Raw genomic sequence first — 12,938 nt, 5'->3', positions numbered from 1 at the left:
ACAGGTTCCAGGGAATCAGGGAACTTCAGTGTACCTTGAATTAACAAATTGCCAAGAAAAAGTAACTTCATTGTCAATTACCTCTACTAGTGATTTTTGACTTGTCTTTTCTATCTTTTTGCTAAGTTTATATCTTCTAGGTTACAAGGTTTCCTACCACTTCTACATGCTAGAACAACCTCACGTTATCTGCCTCCGAGGCCCTTAGAATAGGCTTTCGGAGATTTTTATTCCCAGTAGGCAGGGACTACCTATCTCAGCTTTGAAGAAGTTACAGAAGATGGATCTTCTTCCTTCCTCAACATTCCATTAAGATTAAGGGAATAAAATATCTGAAGGGAAATAATGTAGGGAGGAGGTAGGAGAAATTGAGGTGTTAGTCTGGCCGCATTTGGAGACTACAATGTGCTGATCAGCCCTGAAGGCAGGCCAGGAGGACACCTGCAGAACAAAGGAAGGTTGACTGAGGAAATAGCTCACACCTTGAATATCACTTTCTGCTATATGTGTAGGGAGACTCTGATAAAAGATAAGACTAGATAGCTCCACATAGGCTTACTAGATTTGTAGAAATAAGGCCTACATCCACCTCCCCAGAAATTAAGAAGGAAACTGTATAATTGGCATGATAAAGTCATCCTTCTTCCTCTTACCTCTGAAAATATGGGAACTGCTTAGTTACTCAGTCCCACAACCCTTACCATGGATAAAAAGAGAGCTCTAAGTAGGGGACAAGAAAAATAATGAGTGGCTCCCAGAGCAGATAATCCAATACTATAGGCCTGCCACTTAGGCAAAAGGAAGATCTTGGCGATACCATACCCCCATTTACCTATTAAACCAGATTATCCATCTGCAGGCAGTCTTAAAAATCATTACCAAAGAGACTAGGAGAGCCCTAACCCTCCTTGCACATCAACAAACTTAGAAGAGAAATGCTATCTACCAAAACAGTTTGGTACTAGACTATCTATTAACACCAGAAGGAGGTGTGTATAGAAAATTCAATCTCATCAACTGTTGCCTACAGATAGATTGACCAGGGCCAAGCAGTTGATGACCTTGTCGAAAAAAAATGATAAAACTGGCACACGTGCCCATGCAAGTATGGCATGAATGGAACCCCAATAGCCTTTTTTGAGGATGGTTTTCAGCCTTTGGTAGGTTTAAAACCTTAATAGGAACAGTTTTACTACTACTAGGAACCTGCCTGATAGGGCCGTGTCTACTGCCCCAGCTAATAAAAAGCTTGAAAGGCATGGTGGAAGCCATGGTACAGCAGCGAGCTGCAGCCTGCAAATACTTTACCCACCACAATCAGGAGATCCCTCAGGATAGTTTAGATGGAAAATGTGAGACTCCAGCATAAAAATAGAATGTCTAGAGTCTCAAAGAGGGGAATGAGAGAGGAGAGGAGGCATCTGAAAAAAAAAAAAAAAAGCAAAGGAAAAGGCCTGCAGAAATGACTGATGCAGCCAGTTAGAGTCCATTCCTGACTGCCGTCTCCCCACTCTCTAGCTCCTATCTATTGATTCACAGCTTGCTATCCAACTAATGTTCTTATCTCTGTAGCTGTGTAGGAATGACAAAACTGGGTAAAAACTGCTTGTTATGTTACAATTTGGATAGGAATCTTCTGAGCAGGTGCTGGAATTAATAAGTATTGCTTCCTACTTATGGCCTCAATGTCTCCTCTCTCTCTGTTCGAGAATCCTATAATGGTGCTGATAATTCCAAGGTTGCGGGTTCTGCAAAACAAACAACCTGTAAGACCAGTGGTCTGAAAATTCCTCCCCCTGCAGCCCCTCACCCAAAGCTCCCCATCCCCATCCTAAGAAAGGAAGCACATGTAAAATCTCAGACAAAGGAATCACGTGTCCCTTGCATGGACACTGCAAAAGTATATAAACTGTAATAAATCTACCCAGACCAAGCTCATGCATGGAGTTGTTAACCCCACACACTCCGCCGACCTAATAAATTCTCCTTCCTCTAAGAAAGTTGTCTGAGCATCCAAATTCCTCAGTTGGGTGTTGCTTCCTGCAACAATACTGTGAAGATGTAAGAAATATGAAATTTTTGGAAAACCTCCAGGCCTCATATTAACATTTTGGTATCTTCTTGCTGAATTCATTTTTTTAAATATAAGTAAAGATTGGCAATAAACGTCATTAAATTCAGATAAGGAGGTTTAAATTTAGGGTAGGTACCGACTGAACCATTGAATAATTCTTTTAAAATATAAATTTAATCAAAATTTGATTAAAGAATATTTACATCAAAAAGTTTTCTTAAGATGACAGGCTTATCACCATTTTTAAATCAATTCAAGTTTTTGGTGGTGGTAAAAACTTGCCAATTCATTTCTGTTATCCATGAGAATTTTTCTCCATCAACATAACATATGGGTGACACAAAAGGAAGCTAACAAAAAAATTTTTGAAAATCACTTAGATGAGTAAATATAAAGTTTGCTTAATCTTTAATTTTTAGCATACTCCATTCTATTGAAGTTTATTTATTTAAAGCGCGCACACGCGCGCGCACACAGACACACACACACACACACACACACACACACACACACACACACACACACAGAGCATTAAATGAAATATCCATGTGACCACAAATGTAACTGCCCTGACCACTGAGAGGGAAAGGAAAGAAAACATTTAAAAGCAAAGCGAGTCAATTCATTTTTCTCTGCCTCTCCTTACTAGTCTTTTCTTTTGTCTATGCTTAATCAATTTTTCAAAACCCAGTTCAGGTGTCTGTACATCAAAGAAGCCCATCCTAATCAAATAATCACAATATGCATTTGATTCACAGACATTTACACCTTAATCACATACACCTATGTATGAAATCTGAATTTGATTTTTTAATTTAATTAATAAAGTACATAGACTCTATTATCCCTAAGTAGTTTTATTTCCTTTACTCTCAAAGTGCTCATTTTTTAGACTGGTACTTTGCAACAATCTAAAATTCATGGCATTTCTAAATCGATTGTAATTAAGTGATATGAAAAAATAAGAATTTAGTAGAGCCTCAAAACATCTCTAAGTAGCAAAGTACAAGCAGTTTTAGATTGGGAGCTCTTGTGATAATGACACAAAAGCTATAAAAAACTCCTTTTTACTCAGAATTAGTTTTGATATATGTTTTTGTAAATCAAGTTATATTTGGTTTTGAAAATACATAAAACATATGACCTTAAAGAAAATGTCAAAGATTCCTCCACTAAAAATGTCATAAGGATAATGTAAAAAATTCTAGGCACTCAAATAGAGAATGTAATTTTCTAAATTAATTCTGGAAAATATTAAATCTGGAAATGTCATATGTTTATTAGAAATCACATGAAATGTTTTACTAATATGATTATTAATACTAAAAGGCTAAACTTACCTAAGGTTTTTTTTTTCTTCAATTTGGTTCACAAGTAACTATTTTAACCACCGTATTTATGGCTATGTACTTACAAAGTAACTAAAATATCCTAAGCAGATATAAACATTAGAGAACAAAAGCAGTATCACCCATCGCCACTGGGAGAGTTCTTCTCTGTTACATTATTTATCTATACAGGAAAGATCTAGAGAGGGTAACACTCTTAGAACTTATTATTCTGCTTGAAATAAGGGTGAAAAAGAATCTAGAAACAAATAGAAAATTCTACATGAGATCCTCTACCTACAAAATTCAGTGTTTCTTTCCTGAAGTCCTGAGCTGTCCATATGCACATACTGTTGCTTCTGAATTAGAGGCTGATTACATTTAAAATCATTCTGTAGGAGAAAAATGATGACATTTTATGATGTTAAATTATGAATCATAAACTGCGGGTATCTATAAAAGTTTTCTAGAGTAAGTTGTTATTGTTTATATATTCTGCCAAATTATGAACATAAAAATCCAGCGCTGCTCAAAAGAACAAGGGACCCAGCAGGGGTGCGCAGTGGGTACAGGGAGATCAGAGAGCTGTGTGTGTCACTTAGGAGGGTTGTGAATAGCAATGACCTGCTCCTGGCGTCCTGAACTGAGGAACACCAGTGTGTGCCAGCCATCCCCTCCTTCTCGAGCAACTCTATTCTGCAGCTCCCCCAATAAAAAATAAAAGTTAACTTTATATCCAAAATTATAATTATAATGCAATATCAAAAATCTAAAAATAATTTATGGTAGAAAAGTAAAAGAAAATCAAGAGCATGCTAGAAATCTGAAATTATGAGCTAGGAGCAAAGCAATAACTACAAATAATGTGCAAAATTTTCATGAAAAGCTACTGCTGCTTTGCCATTCAGGCATTTTTATTTTACTTTTATCCATTATTATATTTTCAACTAATTTATTTTACTGTGCAGTACTAAAGTAAAGCATTTATAAAAACTCATTGTAATTAAATCAAAACAAAATGCTAAGAGGAAACAAAGTCAACTGTGCTTTCATGTTTTTTACTTGGTACGAAACATCTTTAGAACAACCGTACCATATTTTAGGTTAAAAAAGAAGCCTCTGTTTTAGGTAAGTAGAAAGGCAGTCTTTACCTGCATGATTTAATAAAGACAATTTGGTCACCTGCATAAAGATATTGATTCAAAATCCTTTTACATTTGGGAATAACACTGCAGAACACTTACTTTCCAAATGGCATTCCAATTGGTCTCATGATGATCTGATGTTGAAATAAAACTGCTATTACTTTACTAATTTCATTCTCTGGCACAGAGAGCCATAGGAACATATGACGTGACAAAATTTATAGGTCACATGTGAATTCTAATCTTTCTTTACATGAAAATCCCTTTATAAAGAAAAATATCAGAAAAAAACTGACACTAAGCTTCTCCATAAAAGGGAATTTGCCATAATTAAAATGCTGAAGTTAAAATAGCTTGGCACATAATTAGAGAGTGGGGCAAAGGACATCCTCCCATCAGCTAGTCAATGATAAAGAGCAAATAAACTAGCTTCTGTCTATAAAGACATTTATTTTTCCTTTTGTACTCATCCATCAAAAAGAATATACTATAAGATTAAATCGAGACCCTAAATTCAAAGAAAAAATCCAAATTTTAAATGTTTCATATTCAATGCATGATCATGTGAACAACAAAAATTCTCAACCAAAACACTTTCTCCACTGCCAAAGAGAAAAGGTCAACATCCTATTTCATATCCATCTTTTCTTCCACAACAGAAACATACTCTTTTTTAAAAAGCTAAATCCATCAACAAATTCTTCAAGATAAAGAATCATTAAAATAAAATCAATTTTTATTAATAAAATAGGAATTATACTTCAGGAGTCCTAATTTTAACAAAAAGAGAAAATAAAACTGCATTTCACTGAAACTTTAGAAAAACACCTGGCCAAATCTAAGGTCACTGGTTGCAACAGCCTCAAACTCCATTAAATGCCAACATTCTTTAAACTAATTTCATGAAAGAGACATAAACCAAGAAATACATTACTAAATAATTCACTTGTCTTGAAAAAAGTGGCTAAGGGTAAAGTGAAACAAGTGGAGAAAATCCAGGGGAGTATTCTATATTTTACTGACAGACTTGAAAGTTTTTTCCTTCTGCTAAATAGATAAAAACTATTTTTTGTGTGCCCTCTGCTTTGATCCCATTCTTCTTGCACTGAGGATATGAACAAAGTAAAAACATTTTCAGTGCATCAAATGCTACCAGCACTAGCTTTGAAATCTATCCCAAGTTCATCTATTTCTTGTTATCTCAACTTCGAAGTTCTAGCCCAAGTCACTAACCATCTCTACTCCAGACCACAATGAGAACCTACTAAAATGGTCTTCTCGCTTTCACACTTACCCCTGTACAATCCGATCTCCACAGAGTAGCCTAAGTGGTCTTTTTAAAACATGAATCAAATCTTGCCATTCCCTTGTTAAAAAAATCTTTCAATGGTTTTCAACTCATAAAATGGTCAAATGACAGCCTATGAGACCCTACACAATCATATCCCTGCCAAGCTCTCCTCGTCCGTTTTTTTCATGCTGGCCTCATACCATCCTTCAAATTAGAGCTTCTCAAACTTGGCACTATTGACATATTGGGCAAGACAATTCCTTGCTGTAGGGGACTGTCTGTGCACTGCAGGATGTTTAGCAGCATCCCCGGCCTCTACCCACTAAGTGCCACCACCACCCCCAACTGTCAAATAAAAACGTCTCCAGACATTGCTTAAAGAAGCCAAGTTAGTTCCCGCTTCATGGTCTTTTCCTTCTCATTCCCTCTCTCTGAAATGCTTACTTCCAATACCGGAGCTGTATGACTGGTTCTCTATCTGTATTACCTCAGCTTAGCTGTTCGGGCTACTCAGAGAGGCCTTCTCTAGTCATCCTATGTAAAGCTGCACCCACTTCCATCATATCTGTAGCCCAGTACCTTGAAAGGGTACAAAGTAAGAGCTCAAAAAGTAGTTGTTGAAAGAATAAATAAATGTCAGTATTTATGAGAACGTGCTTAAGTGGCAAGATTATAGTATTTAATATATAATGCCACAGCAGCACTCCTGAATAATATTCTCCTGTACTGTATTTACCTGCATCTTTCAAATGTACATATTCTAATGCAACATTAATTCTTTTGCACCATAATCCTTTGGAAATACTGGCAGCATTATTGTTAGTTATAGGCAATGTATATTGTTCATTGTGCCTTAACAAAAACAGTCTAACACTGGAGCATCCCTCCACAGAATGGGGGACAGAGAGGCATTTGAAGTGTTTAGAAGAGTGCTGAAAGCACCTATCCTCCAACTTAAAGCTAAAATGTGCCATACCAAAGGGAATCCTGGTTTGTTCCATCATGTATACAAATAGTTCAGCATTATATCTAAGCAGTCACTCTTTAATTTATCTTGTTTTAAATTAAAAGGTCAATTTAATTTTGTATTTTGCAAAATACAAAAAGGCCTATAATTTTGATTTTTTAAAAATGACTTTGGTTATTTCAAAAGTGAAAGGCTATAATGAATAAATATGAGAGTTAAATCTTATTAAATCAATCATGTAAACTAGTAAAATCCATAAAAGTTAACCATATGCTCAACAGTTAAACCTTGCAAAATTGTAGAGTCTCTAGTCAGTATAGTCCAGCTGGATTTCATTCAACTCCAAAAAACGATTGACTCACTTATCTCATAAGGGTCCTTTTAGCTACTCCTGAAATTGTGTTTGATATTAGTACCTTGAATATACGTAAATTTCCTCAGGATATTAATGCAGTTGCTTTTTAAAAAATTATCATGTCATTGTTCTGAATTGCTAAAATGTTTCTAGATCATCAAAATCGGTGATTTAAAAAATTACCATTCATCAGAGCATTTCATAAGAACCTGTGGAATGGACGAGTGAGGTCTCGCAGACCAGTGTGAGTAGAAGGAAAAGGCCGGCACCTACCAGTTGTGCACCATGAGCTTCTGCACAGCCAGAAGAGCGTTGTAGCGAACCTGCTGGTCTTCATGGTGCATGTGGTTCATCACCAATTGCTTCCCGCCAAGCTGTTCAATAACCCTGCAGAACAGAAGCCACTTCATGAAGACAGCACAATTACTTTCCAGCTCATGCTGCCAGTCAACAGAAAGCCCAAATCCCAAAGTGCCAAGGGATTTTGACAAGAAAAGTTACTATCTAGGTAAGTAAACAAACGTATCTTTTTTATACCATTTTCTCCGAATCACAGACTTGAAGTATTCAAATATTTTCTCTTTTAAATTCCTAATTATCATCTCATTTCCTAATTATCACCTACCTGGATATCTCATAGACTGTTGTAGGATTTCCAGATTATAGTTTTCTAGGTGGCTGAGTATTAACTTTTTTATTACCAGTATTTCTGGCTTACTTCAAATCAGTACACTGAACACCATACAATATCTGTAACAATAACAGATCAATATTGAGTTCACTAGTTGCCATTCTGTGAGACAGACATGGGCTCAGATGTAGATAGCAGGGAACGCAGGGTTAAAAAGCACCCAGTAGAAGCCATGTTAATTTCCTGAAAAAAAAATATACTGATTTTTAAGATATCTGCCCTTCTTATAACAATGGAATATGCCACATGACCTTCCTATTGTCAAGAGCACCAAGATGACTGACAACCAACATTGCTTTCTATCACTGTACCTCCAGCACCCTGAAAAATCCAGTTACTACAGATGTAAAAGTAAGGTAAATATGGTTATTTGTTTCATGAATGGAAAGAGGTTCTCTGATCTTTGCAAGGGTGTGGCTATGGATAGAACTGGGAAGTCTCTTAACTCCTACACGACAGTGTGGATTCTCCATTCCGTACTGCCATGTGGGAGCTATAACTACTACATCGTCAGTGACGACATCTTAATGCAAAATGATTATTTTTAAAGTAGCAAACCTCACAGATGGGTGGATAGGGATCAGAAATGAGAGAGCTTTTATCTGTATAACTTTTTAGACTTTATTTTTTAAAGCATCCTTTAAAAAAAAAGATGTTCTGAATTGAGAAAAAAAGTATAGTATAATTATAACCAAACATTAATTGAATGCTTGTTATGTGCCAGGTACTGTGCTTTAAAACAATATATCAGCTCTGCTCTTTATCAGATATGTCACATTCAATCTAGTAAATCCCTTCCTGCCAAATGAGAATACCAGGAACAGCTCATTTACAGTGCTGCTATGAAGACTAAAGGAAATACAGCCCATGTCTCCTGCTAAACGACAATGAGGAGGATACAGAGGCTGCTCCACTTCAATCTGTTCTCTTCACTGCAGTGAAGAGAATATAATCTGTCCTGCTTAAAACAATGGCTAACGAGGCCCTTCACGCTCTGACTCGGAGCCCCTCTTTCACTTCATAGAGCACACTCACACACCGCATGCTCTCTGCACTCTGACCCCACTAGCCTCCTTTCAGGTCCTCTGGCCACAGGGTCTCGGCACTTGCTGTTTTCTCTCCCAGACGCTTTCCCACTCCTCTTCATGTAGATAACTTCTATATATCATCAAATCTTGACTCAATTGTCGCTTCCTCAGGAAAGCCTTCTCTCTACCCATATTACATTAATCCCCTACTATGCCCTATTCATGGCACTATGTATCTTTCCTTCATTGTATTCATCTGAGTTGCAATTTTATACCTGAATGATTATTTTTAAAGTAGCAAACTTGTCTTACCCATTGAACAAGAAGCCAAAACTATGCATGGTTTTGCTTACTTTATGTTCCTAGGGCTCAAGACAGAAGGCATTCATCAAATACCTATTAATTATATTAATATGTATTATCTTAATAACAATTAGTATATATTATTGTCCAGTTTCTCTTTCTGTCAAAATACTGTTAAAAAAACAAGTAAGCTTTTAAAAAAGATAGACTTTTACTGCAGCAAAACTTTTAATGCCAGACAACACTCTCTCAACTGCTATAGCATGTTATTACTAGAATTCCAAATAATAATAATAATAATAGCAAACATTTACATAGTACTGACTATCTTCCAGGTACTTGTCTTAGCACTTTCCACTATTAATTTTTTTAAGAGTTGTTAGTAGCCTAGGATGGCCACGAGGAGAAATGATAGAGATTATAAGTTTAAAAAAAAAGTATACAAATCAAGAGTAACATCAGAAAAAAAGAAAGTCACAAGGTCCAACATTCCTTACTCTCATATGTACTTGGAATTATCCATTGTGACACTAGAAAATGTTGATCGGTCCAAGCTGGTGAATTATCTAAGTAAATATCAGTTTACCCAACATCTTTATATTCATGTTAATTTTTTGGAACTGTTGAAACTGATATGTATACATGTATACGACAAGCTAATAATATGGAACTCCTGTCTCAGTTAACAGACACTCAATTAATTAAGACATTAGACACTAAAGTGAATCTGTGAGAGAGCATCTCACTCCAAATTTACAAAGAATTCGAACAATTCCTAATCCGCTTAGGGAATACTATTGTGAATATTCAAGGATCCAGGGAGGGGAAGGGTGATTTGTAAGTGTTCTGCGGAGGGCACCAATCCATACTGTAGGTCCCTGCGCTACAGAGAAGAAAAAGGTGGTGACAGCTTCTAACTATATGCCAAAGGAACCACATGCAGAGACGGGTGTATATTGGTGCAGTTTGGAGGACAGTGGCCTGTGCCAGAGGGTGGCACAAGCCTGAGGTCACAGCAAACCATAAAAGCAAGGTCGAGGGGCTCTTTGGGATCACCCTACACTCCCAGAGCCCACAGGTAAAAGAGCTTGACTGTCAACATGACCCAGAAGAAACACAATCAATAGCTCGCCCAGCCTATGGACACTGCAGTTGAATGGTCCAGAAAAGAAGCCTCCAATGAAGCTCCAAAAGTGCTCCCAAGGGAACAGCTTCAGACACCCACCAGGGTGAGGGCACATAAGCCACCGACAGCATCCTGCTTCTCCCCGTTGCCTCCTCCTACCCCAGTCATCAGCTTTAGGGAGACTGAGATAACAGCAGGGAAGCTCAGGGAAGCAGAGCCAGGAAGGGACAAGACTGCAGGCCCTCACCTACAGAGGGCATCAGGGCTAGAAGGAAGAGAAGTCCTACTTTCCAACAGTAGTGAGAAGGGCTACTAAATGTCTTGGACTAAACCCTTTTCGTGATTTAAAATGACGATAGGGCTGTTATCTAGAGTGAAGGAAAAAGTAGTGAAGCTGCCTAGATTTTCATCCAGAGGCATGGAAAGACTATCATCTCTGAATAAATTTTAAAGGAATTTGGGGAAACAAACATAAAGTTATTCTTATTTCACCATAAACTGCTTATTCAACTGACCATTCTGGTGTTAGTATGGATGAGCTACTTTGAGCGGTTGGCAAGGTTAGCTTCTTACTCCTGCTGTTTAAAGTAACACCCCTGTCTCCCCATGCCCTCGCTTACTTATTCCTCTTAGGGGGGACTTTTGTAACTGGAGTTTGGAAGCAGAAATCCAGATGCACAGATATACCCCACCTTTCTCTTCCACATCAGTCCAGTGCTACCCGAGACTAATGGGTTAGTCCAGTTCCAGGAATGCCATCTGTGTATTGTACATAAACCACAATCTTCAATATTGACTTTACCAGTAAAGATTCTATTTTGGCCTCCATATGTTATGTCCTTTCTCAAATAATTTAGAATTCAGGCAGGCAGGAGGGGGATTATTTATTGGGCCTCTCTGGATACCTCCAACACATGGAAATATAGTTGATTCTCAGTATTCACGGTAGTTACGTTCTATATAGTTGCCATTAACGCTAATTTCGTAAATACTGAAAATCCTAGGGAAATCAGAGGGTTAGGTTCCTCCAAACTTCTGGTCACAACACTGTCACTTACCAATCACTACTAACCTTGTTTTATGTGTGTTTGTTTAAAGATGCTTCATTTAATATATATCATTGATGCATTTAACATTGAACTCACAGCCAACGGCATTGTAAATTATGTCTGAAGGAAGCTTATCTAATACATATATTTTCTCCATGAGGCACTTCACAACCATCTTGTGCTTAGGACACTAGACGGCACTTTAGCACTACACTCGGGGGTAGGAAACAATGAAATCACCAACAAAAGACACAAAAATGCGAAAGCACATGGCACTAAACAGATCTCAAAAGTAACACTCGTTTATAGTACAAGACCTAACATAAGGTAGAGAGTATAGCCTTGTTTGCCTTCAGCTGGGAATGAGTGTGTCAGGCAGCTCAATCTTTCATTTGCTCTCACAGGTCCACAAATGACTGTGAAAGCACAAGTATTGACTTACGGCTTAGAAAAAAAATTTTAACATGTAGGCAAATTCACAAATCTAGAATCCATAAAAATGAGGATCAACCGAATAAGTGTAATCTGAGAAAGCTGCCATATTATGTGTAAAATATGACAACTTAAAAAAACAAAGAGATAACATCACACACCAATGATAATAATAATGATGATGATAGTAATAATAATAATAGCACTTTTTCCACACGTTGGGCACTATGCTAAATGCTTCATATTTTTTACTGCCTATAATCCTCACAATAAATGTACTGCCTATCCCTCTAAAATGTAGTGTTTTGTGACTTTTTAAAACCTTACCCCTTACAATATCTTCTCATATTATCACCAACCAAGATTTTTTAAGGAGTTTTGCTTTTAATAATTTATTGTTAGATTTATTAAGCATCATTCTCAAACTATACAGGTTACTGCCCTCCACCCCAGAAATTCCAACAGGTTTTACAGAGAGATGGACAATCTCCACTCCACTGACACCACTATAAAATAAACAGACATTTCTATCTTCTCAATTTAAGATGTAATTGAACCACCAATTACTTTCAGATTATACAGATATCCAAAATAATGCTTGAGGAAAAAAAAAGGTGAGAAAGTTTTCCAGTTAGCAGATTAAGACATGATATCATTAAAAAGACAGGATATTTAGATAATTTAATTTAGAACTACATTTGAGTACTTAATTAGCCATTGCCTAATAGGGAAAAACCTTGTTCATATTTCAAAGTAAGGTGAGTCAACAGCATGTCAAGCTTTAAAGACTAGGAATATTACAATACATGATTAATAAGCTCAATGCTGGCAAGAACATTTTAGGAATGTACCAGCTGATGAAATAGAGATATGTAATTTTGGAGTAAATTTTAAATATCCTAAAAAGTACAGCAGTATTTTAGTTTTAAAGGTCTTTTCCCCTCTTAATATAGTTCTATAATATATAATATAGTTACAAAAATATCCTGATAAAGATTCTGTTGTTTAGCATTCTATTCAGATTTTACAACATATTGCTAAAAATGTAAGTTGCATGTATTATTCTAGTTATATGAAAGGATATACTTTCATAATTATGTAGTAATATACCATCTAGAGTTTGTAAGTTCAATGAGCACAGAAATCACG

General features: G+C 36.6%; 1 protein-coding gene across 4 annotated transcripts in view; it reads right to left on the bottom strand.

Annotated features, from left to right (window-relative positions):
* Positions 1-12,938, bottom strand: part of ATP6V1H (ATPase H+ transporting V1 subunit H) — a 113,251-nt gene that overhangs the window by 16,076 nt on the left and 84,237 nt on the right. For all 4 annotated transcript variants that reach the window (XM_016146042.2, XM_016146060.2, XM_016146035.2 and 1 more), the window contains one exon: positions 7,434-7,547. In XM_016146042.2, the coding sequence (XP_016001528.1) occupies positions 7,434-7,547 (114 nt within the window). The remainder of the gene's footprint in view (positions 1-7,433; positions 7,548-12,938) is intronic.

The sequence above is a fragment of the Rousettus aegyptiacus genome, unplaced genomic scaffold (genome assembly GCF_014176215.1).
Source record: "Rousettus aegyptiacus isolate mRouAeg1 unplaced genomic scaffold, mRouAeg1.p scaffold_m13_p_15, whole genome shotgun sequence".
Lineage (NCBI taxonomy): Eukaryota > Metazoa > Chordata > Mammalia > Chiroptera > Pteropodidae > Rousettus > Rousettus aegyptiacus.
The sequence above is the reverse complement of the archived record's forward strand: the minus strand, read 5'-3'. Positions and strand labels throughout refer to the sequence as shown.